Source organism: Pseudoliparis swirei, chromosome 6 (genome assembly GCF_029220125.1).
Source record: "Pseudoliparis swirei isolate HS2019 ecotype Mariana Trench chromosome 6, NWPU_hadal_v1, whole genome shotgun sequence".
In the NCBI taxonomy this organism is placed as follows: domain Eukaryota; kingdom Metazoa; phylum Chordata; class Actinopteri; order Perciformes; family Liparidae; genus Pseudoliparis; species Pseudoliparis swirei.
In genome coordinates, this window is record NC_079393.1 from 26,640,200 (window position 1) to 26,660,923 (window position 20,724).

At 48.7% G+C, this 20,724-nt stretch overlaps 1 protein-coding gene across 10 annotated transcripts in view; it reads right to left on the reverse strand.

Moving 5' to 3' along the window:
- Nucleotides 1-20,724, reverse strand: part of LOC130194743 (liprin-beta-2-like) — a 119,448-nt gene that overhangs the window by 22,405 nt on the left and 76,319 nt on the right. For 7 of the 10 annotated variants that reach the window (XM_056415871.1, XM_056415870.1, XM_056415869.1 and 4 more), the window contains 9 exons: nt 19,539-19,748; nt 18,583-18,675; nt 16,763-16,865; nt 14,186-14,247; nt 13,857-14,084; nt 13,691-13,758; nt 12,899-12,964; nt 12,698-12,758; nt 10,274-10,451 (listed from right to left, as the gene is read on the reverse strand). In XM_056415871.1, coding sequence (XP_056271846.1) covers nt 10,274-10,451; nt 12,698-12,758; nt 12,899-12,964; nt 13,691-13,758; nt 13,857-14,084; nt 14,186-14,247; nt 16,763-16,865; nt 18,583-18,675; nt 19,539-19,748 — 1,069 coding nt within the window. Of the gene's footprint in view, nt 1-6,512; nt 7,410-10,273; nt 10,452-12,697; nt 12,759-12,898; nt 12,965-13,690; nt 13,759-13,856; nt 14,085-14,185; nt 14,248-16,762; nt 16,866-18,582; nt 18,676-19,538; nt 19,749-20,724 lie in introns of those variants that run through there. The other 3 variants (XM_056415873.1, XM_056415874.1, XM_056415879.1) reach the window with 3 other exon arrangements.

Consider the following 20,724-nt stretch of genomic DNA (forward strand, 5'->3'; position numbering starts at 1 on the left):
CCTGATAGTGGACTCATCTCTGTACTGGTCTTGTTAGACCTTAGTCCTGATAGAGGACTCATCTCTGTACTGGTCTTGTTAGACCTTAGTGCTGATAGAGGACTCATCTCTGTACTGGTCTTGTTAGACCTTAGTCCTGATAGAGGACTCATCTCTGTACTGGTCTTGTTAGACCTTGGTGCTGATAGAGGACTCATCTCTGTACTGGTCTTGTTAGACCTTAGTGCTGATAGAGGACTCATCTCTGTACTGGTCTTGTTAGACCTTAGTGCTGATAGAGGACTCATCTCTGTACTGGTCTTGTTAGACCTTAGTGCTGATAGAGGACTCATCTCTGTACTGGTCTTGTTAGACCTTAGTGCTGATAGAGGACTCATCTCTGTACTGGTCTTGTTAGACCTTAGTGCTGATAGAGGACTCATCTCTGTACTGGTCTTGTTAGACCTTAGTGCTGATAGAGGACTCATCTCTGTACTGGTCTTGTTAGACCTTAGTGCTGATAGAGGACTCATCTCTGTACTGGTCTTGTTAGACCTTAGTCCTGATAGAGGACTCATCTCTGTACTGGTCTTGTTAGACCTTAGTGCTGATAGAGGACTCATCTCTGTCCTGGTCTTGTTAGACCTTAGTGCTGATAGAGGACTCATCTCTGTACTGGTCTTGTTAGACCTTAGTCCTGATAGAGGACTCATCTCTGTTCTGGTCTTGTTAGACCTTAGTCCTGATAGAGGACTCATCTCTGTACTGGTCTTGTTAGACCTTAGTGCTGATAGAGGACTCATCTCTGTACTGGTCTTGTTTGACCTTAGTGCTGATAGAGGACTCATCTCTGTACTGGTCTTGTTAGACCTGAGTGCTGATAGAGGACTCATCTCTGTACTGGTCTTGTTTGACCTTAGTGCTGATAGAGGACTCATCTCTGTCCTGGTCTTGTTAGACCTTAGTGCTGATAGAGGACTCATCTCTGTACTGGTCTTGTTAGACCTTAGTGCTGATAGAGGACTCATCTCTGTACTGGTCTTGTTAGACCTTAGTGCTGATAGAGGACTCATCTCTGTACTGGTCTTGTTAGACCTTAGTGCTGATAGAGGACTCATCTCTGTACTGGTCTTGTTAGACCTGAGTGCTGATAGAGGACTCATCTCTGTACTGGTCTTGTTTGACCTTAGTGCTGATAGAGGACTCATCTCTGTACTGGTCTTGTTAGACCTTAGTCCTGATAGAGGACTCATCTCTGTACTGGTCTTGTTAGACCTTAGTGCTGATAGAGGACTCATCTCTGTACTGGTCTTGTTAGACCTTAGTGCTGATAGAGGACTCATCTCTGTACTGGTCTTCTTGACACCATTGACCATGACATCCTGTTACAGAGACTGGATCAGTCGATTGGCATTTCAGGCACCGCACTAAATTTGTTTAAATCCTATTTATCAGATGGATCTCAGTTTGTATTTGTAAACGATGACGCCTCGATAACCACCAACGTTAGTCATGGAGTTCCACAAGGCTCTGTGCTTGGACCCATTTTATTTACCATTTAATTTACCTTATATATGCTTCCTTAAGGCAATATTATCAGGAAAACCACCATCAACTTTCATTGTTATGCAGATGATACTCAATTATATCATTGTACCATTTAAAAAATCAGGCACATCTTGTCTCAAAGCGATGAAGAAAAATAAGTTCACGCATTCGTTACTTCTAGACTAGATTACTGCAACTCCTTATTATCAGGCAGCTCTAATAAGTCTCTTAGGTCCCTCCAGTTGATCCAGAATGCTGCAGCTCTTGTACTCACTTAAACTAAGAAAAGAAATCACATGACCCCAGTATTAGCTTCTCTGAGCTGGCTTCCTGTAAAATCAAGAATTACATTTCAAATCCTGTATTGCTGACGCACCATGATATCCTAAGGAGCTTATAGTATCATATTACCCCATTAGAGAGCTTATACATTACATTACATTTCATTCAGCTGACGCTTTCATCCAAAGCGACTTACAATCATGTTACATTCACACACCGTAGACACAGCTACAGGGAGCAATTCAGGGTTAAGTGTCTTGCTCAAGGGCACATCGAATAGGGCGGGGCTTGAACTGCCAATCCCCTGATTGAAAGATGGCCCTGCGAACCGCTGACCCATATAGAGAGCTCAGAGAGAGCATCCCCCCACCATACCCCTCATAGAGCCATATTAATATTACCCCAGACCTAGAGAGAGAGTCTATAGACCCCCGATAGAGCTCATAGTACCATATTACCCCACAAAAGAGTCTATGGTACATATTACCCAAATAGAGAGCTCTTGGTACCATATTACCCCACTAGAGTCTATAGTACCATATTACCCCAATAGAGAGCTCTTGGTACCATATTACCCCACTAGAGTCTATAGTACCATATTACCCCACTAGAGAGTCTATAGTACCATATTACCCCACTAGAGAGTCTATAGTACCTTACCCCACTAGAGAGTCTATAGTACCATATTACCCCACAAAAGTCTATTGTACCATATTACCCCACAAGAGAGTCTATAGTACCATATCCACCCCACCACCCCCGATAGAGTTCATAGTTCCATATTACCCCACAAAAGAGTCTATAGTCCAATATTACCCCGATATAGAGCTCTTGGTACCATATTAACCCACGAGAGAGTCTATAGTACCATATTAACCCACGAGAGTCTATAGTACTCTGTAAAAGTCTCTGGAAAATAAGATGGATGATGTTAGGGCAAGGATCAGATTCCAACGGGACATGAGGGACTGTAACATCTTTTGTCTGACGGAAACATGGCTGACCCCGCTGGTGCCGGATCGAGTCATATGCCCAACCGAGTCCTTCTCTGTTTTCCGTGCAGACAGAACGGAAGAGTCTGGTAAATCTAAGGGTGGAGGGGTCTGCTTCATGACAAACAACATGTGGTGCGACCCCAAGAACATTAAGACTCTTTCTCGTTCCTGCTCGGCGAACCTGGAACATCTGACGATCTCATGCCGTCCATTCTACCTTCCCGGGAGTTCAGCTCGGTCATCACCACAGCCGTCTACATTCCACCACAAGCTGACACCGGCGGAGCACTATCGGGCCTACATGATGTGTTAAGTCGGCATCAGAACAAGTATCCCAGCGGCTGTGGTGGTGGCTGGGGACTTTAACAGGGCAAACCTAAAAAGTAATGCGAACTTTCACCAGCACATTACGTGTGCTACCAGAGGAAAGAACGTTGGACCACTGCTATACGCCATTCAAGAGAGGCTACAAGGCTGTCTCTCTCCCTCCGTTCGCAAATCAGACCATGCCGCCATTTTCTGCTTCCGGAGTACCGACAAAGATCGCGGGAAGCGGTAGTGACGAGGAACGAACGCGGTGGTCTGACCAATCAGAGGCTGAGCTACAGGGCGCTCTGCGTGTCGTCGACTGGGACATGATCCAATCCAGTTCCAGTGACGTCAGCGAGTTCTTGAGTAGCAATGAGCCTCATAACGCTAAGCGGACACCATCGTCCCCACGGTAAAAGTTAGGGTCTTTCCTAACCAAAAGCCGTGGGTTGATAGATCCATCCGTGAAGCTGTGAACGCCCGTACTGCTGCCTATAACTCCGGTCTTGTATCCGGCAACATGGACGAGTACAAGGCAGCGGTCTATGGACTGAGGAGGGCGGTGAAGGAAGCCAAGAGGAGGTACCGAGACAGAGTGGAATCACAGATGGAGCAGCACGACACCAGGCGCCTATGGCAGGGGCTACGGACTATCACAGACTACCAGAGCAGACCCCGCGCTATGGTGAGTGCCGACGCATCCCTAGCGGACGACCTGAACTCATTTTATGCACGGTTTGAGGCTAGCAACAACAGCGCTAGCTCGCGGCTAACAACAACACCGTTAAGCGTAGCGGTGAGTTCTACCGCTGGGGATGAACACACACTCTCTGTGACCGAGCACAGTGTGAGGAGGGCTCTGTTGAGGGTGAACACCAGGAAAGCTGCAGGTCCAGATGGCATATCTGGGCGAGTACTGAAGACCTGTGCTAACCAGCTAGCTCCAGTGTTCACCACAATATTCAACCTCTCCTGGCTGAGTCCGTGGTCCCGCCTGCTTCAAGAGATCCACTATTGTCCCTGTGCCCAAGAATGCTTCTCCAGCATGTATGAATGACTACCGACCGGTGGCCCTCACCTCGGTGGTCATGAAATGCTTTGAGAGGCTGATAAAGGACTACATCTGCGCCTTCCTCCCTTCCTCCATGGACCCGCTGCAGTTTGCTTATCGCCCAAACAGATCCACAGATGATGCTGTCTCCCAGGTACTGCACACCACACTCTCTCATCTGGACAGCCAGAGGGGGCTATGTGAGACTGCTGTTCATTGATTATAGTTCAGCTTTCAACACCATAGTCCCCTCAGACTGGCGGCAAGCTGATTGAGCTGGGACTGAACACCCCCTGTGTGCTTGGATCCTGGACTTCCTGACCGCCAGGCCACAGGTGGTCAGGGTGGGCAGACACACCTCCAAATCCCTCACCCTGAACACAGGATCCCCCAGGGTTGCGTCCTCAGCCCCTACTGTACTCCCTGTACACACATGACTGTGTGGCCAGGTTCAGCTCAACACCATCATCAAGTTTGCGGATGACACAGTGGTGGTGGGCCTGATCTCCGACAACGAGAAGGCCTACCTGGAGGAAGTTGCTGATCTGTCACTCTGGTGCCAGGACAACAGCCTCATCATGAATGTCACCAAAACTAAGGAGCTGATTGTGGACTTTAGGAGGGTACATCAACAGAGGACGTACTCACCACTGGGGATTAACGGGACTACTGTGGAGAGGGTGAGCGGGTATAAATACCTGGGAGTCCACATCACCGAGGATCTGGCATGGTCACCAAGCACAGACACTCTGGTGAGAAAGGCAAGGCAGCGCCTCTACCACCTCAGGCAGCTGAGGAAATTTAAAGTTTCCCAGAGGATCCTTCAGTCCTTCTACTCTGGAGCTGTAGAGGCGTCCTGACAGGAAGCATCACAGCCTGGTTTGGCAACTGCTCCGCTCAGGACAGGAAGGCTCTGCAGAGAGTAGTGCGTTCGGCTGAGCGCACTATTGGAACTACACTCCCACCCTGCAGGACTTGTACACCAGGAGGTGCAGAACCAGAGCCGGCAGGATCATGAAGGATCCTCACCACCCCAACAACAGACTGTTTCAGCTGCTGCGGTCAGGCAGGCGCCTCCGTAGTCACGCTGCAAGAACAGAGAGACTGAGACGGAGTTTCTTTCCTCAGGCCATCAGGATTGTGAACTCCGACCTCACCAGGACCCCCACATAGACCCACACAACTGCCCCTCTTAGGCACACACACACACACACACACACACACACACTTACTGTAAATATTGTGTTGTTTTTTATTGTAAATAGTGTGTACTTGTTGCCCTTGCACATTCCTGCTGAGCATTGCCACTTTCATTTCACTGCACACCCTGTGTGTGTATGTGACAAATAAAACATCTTGAATCTTGAATCTCTTGAGTACCATATTAACCCACGAGAGTCTATAGTACCATATTAACCCACGAGAGAGTCTATAGTACCATATTAACCCACGAGAGTCTATAGTACCATATTACCCCACTAGAGAGCTCATTGGAGCATTACCCAACTAGAGATCTCATTGGAGCATTACCCAACTAGAGATCTCATAGTAACATATTACCCCACTCGAGAGCTTGTAGTACCATATTGCCCCACTAGAGAGCTGCCTCACTAAATGTGGGGCTACTTGTGGTTCTTAGAGTCTTAAAAAGTAGGATGTGAGCCAGAGCCTTAAGGTATCAAGCTCCTCTTCTATTGAACCAGCTTCCACTTTCAGTCACCAGCTTTAAGAGTAGACGTACAACTTTCCTCTGTGATAGCACTTATAGTTAGAGCTGAATCAGGTTGGCCTCGTTATGCTGCTCCCACCGCAGCCTGGGACATCTGAGGAGACACTGAGCTCCTCTCTCTTCTTCTCCATCTCATTTTGGATGAACTCATGTTACCATTTATGCACATTACTAACGTTGCTCCTTTTCCAGAGTCTGTGCTTTCTCGAAGGTTTATCTGGATCGTGGTCCTGCCTGACACCACCTGCTGTTATCATTATTATTAGTTGCATTAGTATTGCCAATACCATTAATGCTTTTATTATTATTAATATTCAACTACATCCACTGTTGCTGTTGTCTTTGGGAGTTGTAACTTTTTCATCATGTCTATTACTCTCATTAGATGAATAAGTCATATGCATCTGTCATGTTGTTCGTTGTGTACACATGACATATATTGTGCTTCTGTCCATCCTGACAGGTTTTTAAAAAAAATAATTCCGGAACCGATGTGAGGGCCCAGGACAAATGACGTCATTGTGTACAGATTGTAAAGCCCTCTGAGGATCATTTGTAATTTGTGATTCTGGGCTGTACAACATGAATTGAATGGAATCGGTTGAGACACAATACCCACCAACTTCATACAGGCTAGGTGTGCTTGGAGATCCTGAGGCAGATGAGGTTAGTAGTGAGGAGAAAGCCAGCAGAAATAAAGCAGAACCAGGATTAGTCACACATACGTACATCTCAAATAAATGCTGTATCCATGTAAATGTACACGCCTCACACAGGTGAGCTCTGACAGGTATGTCTGTAAACATGAGAGTGTGGCTGAGCCGACAGCACGAGAGGAATGAGCTCATCTCATTTCCTTCTTCTCAACCTGAATCCTCCCACCGGAGGCTGAAAACACGACTCCCTCCTCCAGGAGCTTAACCAAGGCGTACTCCATGTGTAGAAGTGGTTGATGGGGAAGTCTCTTATTCGAAAGCCGTTTACTTTAAGCAACCTGCTCCACCTGTTCTCTCTCGGCATCTTTGTTTGGTTACACTTAAGGGGCGTCGTCAGGCATATTTTCGGGGGGCTTCTAACATGCTATGTGCGTGTGCGTTCTGGCTTGTATGTTTTATCCCCCTTCAAATTACAATCCAGTAGCCCATCATCATACTTAACGATTAATCCCCGGGCACTAGGACCGTGGGCTGGCTTTCTCACTCTGCCAAGTATACCGCGTCTCATCAGCGACAGCCAGGAGGACAGCCAATGAGGTGAGCTCAGAGTAAATGAGCACAGAGTGACCTGTAGGTCCAGGTAGTTACAGAAAGTGTGTGTGGCTCGTTGTTAATTAGCTTTAAATGAAAGGGAACCTTAGAAACGGTCTCCAGGGAGCGAGAGTGTGAACGGGCTGTCGACATCTCTCTATTCTTTGCATGAATAGATATTATTATCATATTTATTTTCCATTGAATGGTATATTTGACACTGAACTAGTTCATCTTTATCTCAGTGATCGTGAGCATAACATATCACTATGAACTTGAAGTTCGGCCTCTAACGACTTCCTGCTCCCCTTTGGGCTCCGCCCCCCCCCCCCCCCTTCTTTAAATCCTACTAACGCCCTTGGTTACACTCGGCCCCCCATGACTACCTCCCTATTTCAAGCTGTGTGCAGCACCATCTCGGGCCGCGAGTCGTAACGAAGGCGGCGTTTAAAGTCGCTTCACTCTCCGTGAAAACTGATTCTGCTTCCTGAGATTACTGACAGAAAAAACCTGGTTGATGCCCTCCGAGCCAGAGCGACAACACGACTTAGCTCTCCCGGAGGTGCATCCTCAGTGCTGACGTCTGAATGAGCGCACGGTACCTAGAGCCGGAGCGCTGGCACTCCGGCAGCGAACTGCAGCAGCCGGAGCACAAAGACAGAGAGGAGGGAGGAGACAGGGAGCGAGGACACACAGCAGGGAGCGAGGACACACAGCAGGGAGCAGACGGAGCAAAGTTAGTTGAGTTGAAGAGTTCATTGACTGTTCTGTTTGCTACGTAAAGGTTCCGGCACACCTCACCACGGCGGTGTGTTCATGTGTTTCTCATCCTCCACACAGCTCCATGCAGAGGGAGATCGTTGGTGCGTGCGGTAGTGAAAGATGACTTTTGAATAAAAGCAACTTTTAACTAGAACGGGCCCTCGGTAGAGCGCATACCCTCACATATCACAAGATTGGGCATTGAATTATGAACATTTTGGCATTTGTTGCATGCCAATTGGATACAAATTGACCGTGCTTTGGGAAAAAGAAGATTTTGACCTTTTCATGACCTTGACCTCGACCTTTGAACTGATCGATCCCAAAATCCAATCAAATGGTCCCCGGATAATAACCAATCATCCCACCGAATTTGATGCGATTCGGTTTAATACTTTTTGAGTTATGCGAGGAACACGCATACAAATAAATAAATAAATACACGGCGGTAATAAGCACTGGGCCTCTTGCAAGAATCAAATGTAATTGTGGTGGCGGGGGCGTGGTTGGGCTCAGCTGCAAGAGGGAGATGGGGTGGGGAGTCGGTCAGGGGACGATGTCGGGAAGAGGCCTTATTGGCCTCAGCTGGACATATTTGAGTCTCCCTGATATAAGCGGCAGGAGGGAACTCGCGGTGGTAACCGTAGCTTGTCACACTGTGACCAACGTGGTGCCACTTGAGGAGAAAGAAGAGCATGGAACAGAACCCGGGTCTGCCGGCACCGCCAGTTACTGCAGGCCGGCCCACACTAGGGCTCCTGGCGCGGCCCACACCGGCGCCCCGCGGTCGGCGCCCCACCCTCAGTTCCCCGATCCTCCGACCCCAGCGAACGGCGGCACCCTTCCCAACCCACAGGGGGCGCTGACGGCGGTTGGATGCGTTCCCGATGCCGCGGGTCAACGGACTCCTGGACCGACTGGGCATCAGTGGCTGTCCGAGTCGTAGGAGTTATGAAACGAGCTTCATGGGGAGTTAAAATGAGATGGAGGGACATGATGAAGGGCATCAGAAACATCCACGAATTGTGTGTCCGTCAATATTTTGTGTGAAACTAACCGATGAACACTTCGGACGAATGCTGCGGTTTTCAGCCAGTAAATAGTTGTTTTTAATATATTGGACATATTCTAAACTTATTCGGAAAACTGTTTCTGGGAAACAGACTCACATGTTTAGTACGGTTGTAATGTTCATTTTGTCTCTGCATACCACGATGCTTCATCTTAAGTCATTTCTCAGTCCCATTTGATCTCAGTCTCTCTCACATTCGGTGAAAGTGTCCGACAGCACTTCTACTCCAAACACACAATATTACAAAATGTGGTTTTAGACGTTAATTTTGTGTATCTACTATTTTATTCATATATTCCATCTCTATTGTGAGCCTACGGCTTCGGTAAACCACTCTCCATAACCCAAAAACAGTTAGTCGACATGAGTGAGGGTTTGTTTTCACAAGGGAGTTGAAGAACTTTAATGAATCGGACTTCAACCTTTAAAGGTGCGTTCACACCAAAAGCAAAACTATTTTTTCGAACGACCGAATCCCATGAAAGTCAACATACAGATGCGTGTGGCTGCGAGAGACGCGACATTTTCCCGGGCGACGCGTTTACAGCGGCGCATTTTTCGCCTTGAGTTGAAATATTTCAACTTTGAGGCGGTCATCTCGCTACTCGGTCCAATCAGCTCTTGAGTTCCGCTCTCGTAGCGCTGGAAGCGGAAGTCTTTCAGGCGTAAAAGTAACTTCATCGGTGAAAGTGACCGAGCCGAGTGAGCCTACGGGTGATGTCATGAACCCAAACACGAGGGCGTTAGTGTGTGAGACGTCCACAACAAATATAAAGCAGAACTAGTGGTTAGTTATTCTGGTGGATGAAGGAGATGATAACGGTCTTTACGGAGACGAGACACGGAGATAAGCCCCGCCCCTCGCGGAGCGTCTCGACGCTTATGGCGAGAACACGGTGAACGGTCGAGCGTTTTGGGCGACGCGAAAAATTGCTTTTCTTTTGGTGTGAACGCCCCTCTTCGCTTACGGGAGCATCACCTCTTCACACGACGCCTGAAGCCAGCGGTGCTTCGTGAGACTGAGAGCTGAGCTCCTTCTGCAACACATGGGTCTGTGTCAGAGGCAAGTGGCTTTTAAAACGGGAATTTAAGAAAATATGTAAAGACCTTGGACCCCAAAAAAGGTTTATTTGTCAAATTACAAAACCAAACATCTGAAATGAGGTGAATGCGACTAATGCTCTGAAAGAACCTGGATGTGTTTGTTTTGACAGACGGTTCTTGCATGAGGCCCAATGTCCCACCCCGAGATGTCGCTGTCGTTCATTAAAACAGGGAGGAATGATGTATGAGACTCACTGAGACGGTAGTCCTGGTCTGGGGCCGGGTCCTGGTCCGGGTCCTGGTCCTGGTCCGGGTCCTGGCTGTGGACGGGAGATACATTCTCTCCATCTCGCTGTTGGTTCGGCTCGGCTCTCTTTTTGCCTTTCAGTTTCCCCGGCAGAGTCCGGTACTGGCTCGGCTCCATGTGACCGTTCTGCAGGTCACAGACACAACAAGGAGGATTAGTCAGCGGGACTCTGGACCCATGAGGAGAGAGGGGCCAGAGGTCAGACATGAGGCCCAGCTCTACCGGCTACACTCTGGGCTAGGGTTCCCTCTGTAGCGCTCAGCCTTAGAGGTAAGGCAAGGAGATGAATGTCCTTCATAGGGCTCATCCTTAGAGGTAAGGTAAGGACGTCAGGAGGGAACTTCAGCTGAGCTAGTTCAGGCATCGGGATTCCTCCTGCATGCCTCCTGGATTCCTCCTGCATGCCTCCTGGATTCCTCCTGCATGCCTCCTGCATGCCTCCTGGATTCCTGGATGCCTCCTGCATGCCTCCTGCATGCCTCCTGGATGCCTCCTGCATGCCTCCTGGATTCCTCCTGCATGCCTCCTGGATTCCTCCTGCATGCCTCCTGGATTCCTCCTGCATGCCTCCTGGATGCCTCCTGGATTCCTCCTGGATGCCTCCTGGATTCCTCCTGGATGCCTCCTGGATTCCTCCTGCATGCCTCCTGGATGCCTTCTGGATGACTCCTGCATGCCTCCTGGATGCCTCCTAGATGCCTCCTGGATTCCTCCTGCATGCCTCCTGCATGCCTCCTAGATGCCTCCTGCATGCCTCCAGGATTCCTCCTAGATGCCTCCTGCATGCCTCCTGCATGCCTCCAGGATTCCTCCTGGATGACTCCTCGATGCCTCCTGCATGCCTCCTAGATGCCTCCTGCATGCCTCCTGGATTCCTCCTGCATGCCTTCTGGATGACTCCTGCATGCCTCCTGGATTCCTCCTAGATGCCTCCTGGATGCCTCCTGGATGCTTCCTAGATGCCTCCAGGATTCCTCCTGGATGACTCCTCGATGCCTCCTGCATGCCTCCTGCATGCCTCCTGGATGACTCCTGCATGCCTCCTGGATGACTCCTGCGTGCCTCCTACTGGAGACCCCAGGGAAGACCCAGGACTCACTGGAGGGATCATATCTCCCAGCTGGCCTGGGAACACCTCGGGATCCCCCCGAATGAGCCGGCGAGCCGCCCCCAGAGAAGGGGATGAAGATGGCCGCCTGGACGGATGAAGGATGTCCGTGAACCCCCCCCACAGATGTCAGAGCGGCGCTCACATGGCTGAGGCGATGAGGCGTCACTGCGTGGCGGAACAAAGACAGACGCCTCGTCTGCGTGCCAAACACCCACCAGGTGTTACAAATCTCACCTGATTGCGGGTGTTATTATTAATATAATAAAGGTATTATTAAAAATAATTAATTTTTTACACGTGCTGCTGACCAAACCCACTCCTGCAGAGCCCAACACGGGTCTCATCTTGTTTCACAGCGGTCTGTAACACGGCACATACAGGATGAGGATGATGATGATGATGAAACGTGCTCAGCGGTGTGAAGTTGTCACGGTGTCATCGACAGGCCTCATGAGGTCATGCAAACAGGTGTGTTTCTACATGAGGCGATGGGAGCCAGTGGAGGAGGAGACGAGGCTCGCTTTCACAATCATGGAGATTATTGATTCACGAAACAGAAGCAAACGTGAGTCTGAGGAGAAGAGCGCCTCCTCCTGGAGACATGTACATATGGAGTGAAGGGAAAATAGAACACCTTTGGAGATCATTTCTGGAGTTTCTGGAGGGGGATGATGTTGGTGTAACTCTGTAACACATCCTTTTAATTAATTACATTTTTTTGTTTCATCTTTATTCTCATTGGTCACATCTGGGAATGTGGGAATATTCTATTTAGGCGGTATAATATCTATCTATTCCTGCATGTATGTATCTGTCACCCTCTACTGTTATTTTAATTTGAGTTATTATAAAAAAATAACCATGCCACTGAGATCTCTGTTTTATATTTCCAAGTGCCTTTATGTACTTTTGATGTGTCTTGTTATGATTTGTGTTTGTGTAATGTGGGGGGAAAAATAAATTTAAAAAAAGAGTGCGTACATTCAGTTTTAGTCGTATCCATTTGGCCCTCTGGTGAACTACTGACATTATGTGGTCATGATTGAATAGGTCAGTAATGTTAGGTCCTCTCCCCCTGCTTCACACACACAGTGCTGGTGGGACGGGGCAGTGCGGCGGCATGCAGCAGGTCAGTACCTCTGCCCTTGTGTCTGATTCAGTTTCAAGTGGCTGGGTCTCTACAGCCTGGAGCCCGCCCCCCCCCCCACACCCACACCCACACACAACATAATGTTAGGTCCACTGCAGGAAGCGGCCTGACCTTTTGAAAGGATCCGCTCTGCAGCTCCTCCAGGCTGCTGGACAGCAGCTTGCACCGAGGCCTGGGGAAGAGGGTCAAGCACACGTCACAAGATTCAATGATGAGCAAATGTAATGATCACTCAAGTCTGATTCATGATGACTGCTTATATTTGGGACAATGTTCAACGGACGGTACCACAAACCCAAAGCTTGGACCTACCAAAAGCCGATGAAGGAGTTCATGTCCCCCGGAGACAGCAGAGAACTGTCCATCAAGTTGTGGATGCTACGACACAGGGCACAACGGGTTAAAAACAAGCTCAGCGTGTGTGTGTGTGTGTGTGTCTCTAGAGCAGTGGTGTCAAACTCATTTTCCACCGTGGGCCGCCTCTTAAAGGGCCGGTGTAACTTAAACACTGTATAAACTAGAACGGGCACTCGGTAGAGCGCATACCTTCGCATATCACAAGATTGGGCATTGACTTATGAACATGTTGGCATTAGTTGCATGCCAATTGGATAGAAGTTGACCGCGCTATGGTAAAAAGAAGATGTTGACCTTTTCATGACCTTGACCTTTGACCCAATTGATCCCAAAATCTAATCAAATGGTCCCTGGATAATAACCAATCATCCCACCAAATTTCATGCGATTCGGTTTAATACTTTCTGAGTTATGCGAGTAACACGCATACAAATAAATAAATAAATACACAGCGATCAAAACATAACCTTCCGCATTTTCAATGCGAAGGTAACTACACCCGAACATATTGTTAAATAACTCTTTGCATTTTATTATTGTTTATTTCAGTGTAGACATATTTCTCTAATATTATGACATAAATCATGGATTTGAAACCTTCAAAATAAAAGCATAGGATATTTTTCTTAAATGTCTTGAAGAAAAGGGGATCTCGTGTCTTTTCAAGCCGTCAGGGGCCGCATAAAATGACGCGGTGGGCCGGAGTCGGCCCTCGTGTTTGACACCTGTGCTCGAGAGTGATCGTACCTGGAGTCCAGTTCTCTCTGGTAGGGAGACGACGAAAGCATCAGTGGAGAAGACCCTCGGGAGGACATCTACGTAGAGACACAACACTGTTCACTTCCGCCGGTTTGTGAGGAGTGGTGCGAGTCGTGTTTTCACCTCCTCCTCCTCCTCCTCCTCCTCCTCTCACCTCGGACCGGACGGAATCGGACTTTGCTTTGTGTGTGATGTCTCTGAGTCTCAGACTGCCGCTCAGCTCCTCCTCACTGCTCCCTGTCGACGCCACACGGTTAACACACAGAGAGGACGGCGTCTCCGCCGCTCCACCTCCAGCCTTCTTACCTTGCGTGAGAGCCAGAACTTCCCTCATCCTTCTGTACTGTCTCAGCAGAACGGTCAGCTCCTCTATATGTCGGTCCTGTGATGGTAATCGGTGAGATCAGGGCACCCTCAGATCTCCAACTGGACATCAGAGACACCCGTCACCACGGCGGTGGGGTAATGAACGGGTTTCCCTACCTTCTCCTCGTTCGACGCCAACAGGGACTCCATCCCCACCTTCAGCCTCTGGTATTCCTGGTCTAACCAAAGACAAGCCGGCGATCACAATGTTATTCTGGACCGGCGGTGACCGCGTGTCTTCTTCATTTAGGGCCTCCGATTGGTGGCTGAAGCGACGTTAGCGACAGCCGTGCGTAATGTGACGTGAACAAGCACACCGAATCCACACTGACGGCAGCGCCGGCCCACGAATACCAACGAAGAAAAGAGATGTCGGCACAATACGGACACACAGAACCCTGAGCCACTCGTGTTAAAGGGGAACTCCAGCAACACACACACGGTGAGCTTACTAGCACGACTCAGCAGTGACGTAATGCTCTGATGTCCCATTGATGCACATTACTTCTTCCTCTGAGTCTGTTTTTAGGAGGTCTGAAAGGTCTGGGAGAATGACCATCATGATGTCACGGTGATGTCATCAGGGTGGCTACCCCTTGAGAAGAGAAACAGACATACAGCTGGTGCAGTGTTTATCCATGGAGGGGTAAAGACAACGGCACTGGAGGCTCCGGTCATTCTTCACACAGATCTTCACCACTTCCTCGTCCCTTAGCCCCGCCTCCCAGACCTCATTTGAACTCTTCTTTCCCTCTTTGTCTCTGAGGAGTCTCCACATTGCTAAAAACTAGACTGGATGAGTCCTTTAAAGATATGTGGCTGAGGCAAACCAAAAGAGACTGAAGATGAAACGCGAGAGGTGCATTGAGGTTTACGCACGCTGATACCACGGCCACCGGGGGTGCTTGATTCTGATTGGCTCGTAGGTGGGGGTAACCAGACAGCATATGACCTACTGTATGACGCCGTGGGTAACAGCTGGAGCGTGTACGCATGTGTGTGCATGCTTGTCATATTCATGGTGTGTGTTGTAACTCTGTCATGTTGTTCCTTCTGGTCACATGACATCTAGTGTACTCATCCTGATAGAGCACAGGTGTCAAACACGAGGCCCGCGGGCCGAATCCGGCCCTCCACACCATTTTATGTGGCCCCTGACGGCTTGAAAGACACGTGATCCCCTTCTCTTCAAGAAATTTAAGAAAAATATCCTGTGCTTTTATTTTGAAGGTTTCAAATTAAATGGATTCATGTTATAATATTTGAGAAATGTTCTTATATACAATATTTCTACACTCAATCAAATGCAAAGAGATTTATTTAACAATGTTTGAGAGTAGTTTATATATTTAAATGTTTCAGTTACGCCGGCCCTTTAAGAGGCGGCCATGTGATGTGGCCCACGGTGAAAATGAGTTTGACACCCCTGTGATAGAGGGAGCCTCCTGTTTTACTCCCTAGTTTAAGTCATTTTTTTGGGACGGGAGTTTTCCCTGTTCTGATGCAAGGGGTCAAAGGTCAGCGGATGTCGTATGTGTACAGATCATTTATAATTTGTGATTTTTGGACCATCCAAAATCAATGTAATTGTCAATCTGATGTCGAAGGGCCGTGGTATTCGTTTGAGCCTCTGTGCTACGACGACCAGCACCCTGAAGCTCGGCTGTGGGCCGATTCCAAGCCAAACCCTCTGCCACCGGGCGCCCGGTGACTAACAGCCTCTCACACTTCAACCTTCTAAGCGGTCGACGGCTGTCAGTGTGTTTTGGACTGATTGAGGTTTGAGCCAAAATCACTGCAGCACCCGCAACTAGGGTTGGGTACCGAAGACACAACCGGTGCCACCCGCACCGAAACGCAACGCACATTTCGGTGCCTGAGCCGATTGAAATATAATAAATTTTTGATTTAGAACTTCTCTGGTGACTCCGCCCTGTCAGCAGGTTACGATGGCCTATCATATTTTACTTTGAAAGCGGAGGCGTGCACCGTGTGTGACTGCGTGAGCCCGGAGCACACCAGCGCCAGGCTGAGCGCCATCGGGAGGCCGTCACCGGTCCCCCTGAACACGTGGAGACCGATGATGACGAGCAGCCTGAACTCAGATTAGTACCGTGACGTTGATTGCAAGTCTTGCATTCATAAAAGTAGCCCAAGAAAGAATAAATTAGCCATTATAACCATGTTTAAGCTAGCTCGTAGCTTGTAGCTAGCGTTAGCTCGTAGCTAGCGTTAGCTCATAGCTGTTAGCTAGCGCTAGCTACCAGCTACGAGCGTGACAGTCTGATATCCGTTGTTTGTCAGTGCTCCATGATCACGGCTTTTACAGGGCCGATGACCAAAGAGGTTTTTAATTTCCTCATTGTGCTTCTTTTTTTTTTTTTAAAGTATCGGTTCAGGCACCGTGTAGGCACGGTATCATTTTTAAAACTACCGGTTTAGCACAAAAACGATACCCATCCCTACCCGCGACACTGTGCTAAATGAACGCTACACAGTGAAGTAGGACGGCAGGGTGGTTGACCCTATGAGGCAGATCTCAGCACACCAGGCCTTACATGTGCTAATCAGCTGCTTGATATACACCTCCTCTACAGCAGAGAGCAGGCAGAGGAGAGAGGGACATGTCGTTAGAAGGTACAGTTAGTGGCCCTCAGGCCTGCGTCGGCTGCTGAGCATGTGACTGTGGGGTACCTCTCTCATTGGCTGTGCTGCCTCTGGCCAGCAGCTGGCTCTGCAGGCGTTCGATCTCGGCGTCTTTGGAGGCCACGAGATGCTGCAGCTCCGATATCTCCGCCTGCGGACGAGGAGAGGAGGGCGCACGCGTTAGTCCTCCGGGTCGTTGGAGACGGAGCGGTTGGAGGGAGTTGGACTCCGAGGCAACGGGACAGTTTGAACTCTCTGTGATTAGCGGAGAGCTAAAGCCTCTCGACCTCCATCTGCCTGATGGATGTCTGGATCGTGGTCCATGCCGACTACCAACTATTCATACACTCTGTCATACTCAGTGTTGTAACTCTGTCATGATTCCTTCTGGTCACATGACATCTATTGTTCTGTCCATCCTGGAGAGGGATCCTCCTCTGTTGCTCTCCTGAAGGGTTCTTCCCTTTTTGCCCCCTGAAAGTTCTTTTTTGGGGGGTGGGGTTGTGTGTGTGTGGGGGGGGGGGGGTTTGGTTGTTGTTCCTGATCCGATGTGAAGTCAAAGGTCAAAGGTCAGGGATGTCGTATGTGTACAGATTGTAAAGCCCTCTGAGGCAAATATATAATTTGTGATTTTGGGCTATACAAAATAAACTGAATTGAAATTGAATCGCTCCCGGCCCAAGCCGGGCTGTGGGGGGATGTGGTGGCTTTGACTGGAGCGTGTTCCACTGATATTCACAGATTAACTCTGTGTGACTGGACACATTCTAGTGGGGTCAACTCTTTTCTAGATCAATGTCTTGCATGCCTATGTTCTGACAATCTCTATAAATGGACTTATGTTTTGTATACTCTTGCTCAGCATCTCCCTGACTTGTAGATAACTGACCTTTAGGTTAACATCCATAAATGGACGTAAAGATGACGTATGACTCACCCCCACTTCTATGTGGCGGGTTACGGTATCACGGTCTTGAGGGGTCTTCACAGAGTTGCCGAAATTCTGCCATCCAGTAAATTGTGCTTTTCCTCCCATGATTCATGTTCAATAAAGATTTCTGATGAATTGATCTTCGACTTCAACCTCATCTGTGACCAGTCGGTTCAACGGAAATCTACGGGGAGGAAGCGTGTTTCCCCAAATGCGTAACTATTGCTTAGTTAGTTAAGAAACAAACTAAGTTAGTTTAGTTTCGCTCTAAAAACTAAAATAACTAAGTTAACTAAGTTAGTTTAGTTTCTAGCAACAACAACAAAAATAACTACAGTTTTTTAGTTTTTTTAGTTAAAACTAAAAACTAACATTTGTATTTATTTATTTTTAACTAAAAACTTTAGTTAGTTAGGGTTAGTTAACCTTTACTTTTAATTAGTTTTTTTATTTAAATTTCTTTACTAAAAATTTAATTTTTATAAATTTTCTTTTAATAAAAATACTATTTAATTTAATTTCTTTAAATAAAAGAAAAAATATTTTATTTTACAATAAAATAATGATTGTCAATAAAGTGACAATTATTTTTGTCAAGTTATTTTATCAATTACGTGACAAAAACAACAACTTTTGTCAAGTTATTTGTCAATAACTTAACGAAATTAGTTTGTCAAGTTAAAAACTGGACAGACTAATGTTTGTCCAGTTTTTACAGATCTCTCATGAAAGCCCAAAACTAGCATCCAGCTCAACTGTGTCATGTTTCAGTGTATTGTTAGCACCACCAGCGTTACATGAAGCCAGAGTGTTAGGGTTAGTACTGTCGGGACAGTAACTTACTGTGTACTTCAGATAAAGAGACGGCTGCTACAGCTCGTTGTTCACACAACACACGACCTCCGCCGTGCGGTCCGTGAGCGCGCCGCTTGCTCACCTTGGTGGCTCTGAGTCTCCTCTCATCGTGGCCCTTCTCTCCCTCCAGCTCGTCCACTCTGCTCTTCAGCTGTTCCACATCTTGGAGCAAATCCTACAGGGAAAACAAACAAAAACACAGCTTTGTTGACTCCACATGTCTTTCTGTGTTTACAGCCACACTCAGCAGCCTCCACAGTCATGCGAGGTTCTGCAGTTCTGAGACCGACGTAAATCCCGCGAAAAAGCCAGAATCCACACCGTGACCGAGCTGCGCACATGCCGACGTGGAAACAGGAGGGTTCACGTTCAGGGCGGTTCTAAAGGTCTCCGGGAGGGAAGAGCACAGCGGTTAATAAAGGAGCCGCGACCCCACGGCGTGCAGTTACCAACAACCAGGAAGAGGAAGAACTCAGGGCCTAGACTGAGAGGGTCCAGTGTCCAGAGAAACCTTGTTCAGCATCACGTATCATTGTAGGAACAGTCAGGTGACCTATCCACCTGGCACAGGGGGAAACGGTGTTAGTGGAGGGAGGAGCCAGCGCCACGACGGGAAGCTGCAACGTCAAAACACGACGCACTCAACAGAGGAAACCCAAACGTTGGTCCAGATGCTTCAAACACTTGAGGAGTCACGTTTCTGACCGGCTACGCCCCGATGCAGCGGAGTGGACCGGCACGCCTCTACAAGGCCACGCTGCCTCACGTGGGATCCTTATTTGACCTTTGACCCCATTCTGACCTCTACTCCGCTCCAACAACCGTAGTAACTCCTCAAATGTACAGAAGCATTTGGAAAAGCTCTCCCGACCTGTGAGGACCAGAGTAGAGCGTGAGCCCGACACCATGTGCAGACACACCACGCCGAGAGGGGCTGTTAGTTTGAAACACCGGGAGGGGGGCTGGTTAAAGAGAGGGGGAAGAGGAGAAGAGAGGGGGAAGGAGGGGGAGATGAGTTCATCCACCGAGTCTCCCTACGTGTACAGTCCGTCCTCCACTGTGCATCCGGAGGTCGGAGCCGGCTGACCCGGCCGGGGGGCGGGGGCTGTGGGCGTGGCCGCCGCCGCCGGCCTCCCCCTGCTGCGCCTCCTTCTCCTCCAGGGCTCGCTTCTCCTGGATGCGGGTGCCGATCTCCTCCTGAAACCTGCACATCTGCTCCTGGAGCTCACTGATGAGATTTACCACACACTGGGGAGGAGGACAAAAAACAGGGCAGCGGAAGAGAGGAGAGGGGAAGAAGTGAGGGAGAGGAGGAAAAGAGGAGAGGAGCAGAGATTTGAGGAGAGGAGAAGGAGAGGAGGGTCAGGCATCGACTCTTTTGTTAATCTATTTGTTGATTAGTTCCAGGTGTGACGGGACTCCCTGCAGACCAATCAGCCGGGCGGACTGTGGCAGCCGTCTCTAATTTGGCCTCGGCTGCTGGTGATTGGCAATCAGTCAGCAGCCGAGGCCGCGCTCATCAAAGGGCTCAGTGGAGAGTGGAGAGCAGAGGCGCAGGTTTGTGATACGAATAAAAGATGTTATCCAATGGAACCTCGCTGTTATCTGGCTGTCCTTGGTGCTTATGGGGGAAACCCACGGGTAGCGGCAAGAGAGCTGCGACACATCGGGTTCTCTCCCCGTATCAACAGTGTTCATGTTAAAGCTACACGACCAATGAGGAGGCCCCACGACGAGGAGGGGGAGCACGGGGTCTGGATCGTGGAATATGCCGACTATCAACTATTCACACACTGTCATATTCATTGTGTTGTTACTGTGTTTTAATTAGTGTGTAATGATTCCTTCTGGTCACATGGCATCTATTGTTCTGTCCATCCTGGAGAGGGATCCTCCTCTGTTCTCTCCTGAAGGGTTCTTCACTTTTTCCCCGTGAAGGGTTATTTGGGAGTTGTTCCTGATCCGACGTGAGGTCAAAGGTCAGGGATGTCTATGTGTACAGATTGTAAAGCACTGAAAATGGGCTAAACAAATAAACTGAACTGAATCGTTGAGACTGACATGGAGCCAGGAGGTTCTCCGTCTGAAGTCTGCATGTCCAGCTTCAGGCTCACACGTTTCTCCCGAGGTGAAAGTGTCTCAGGAATGCTCCGAGCGAAGGCCGCCATTCCTGCTGCCGCTGCTACAAACCACAGCGTTTTCCTCTTCCCCCTCCTCTTCTTCC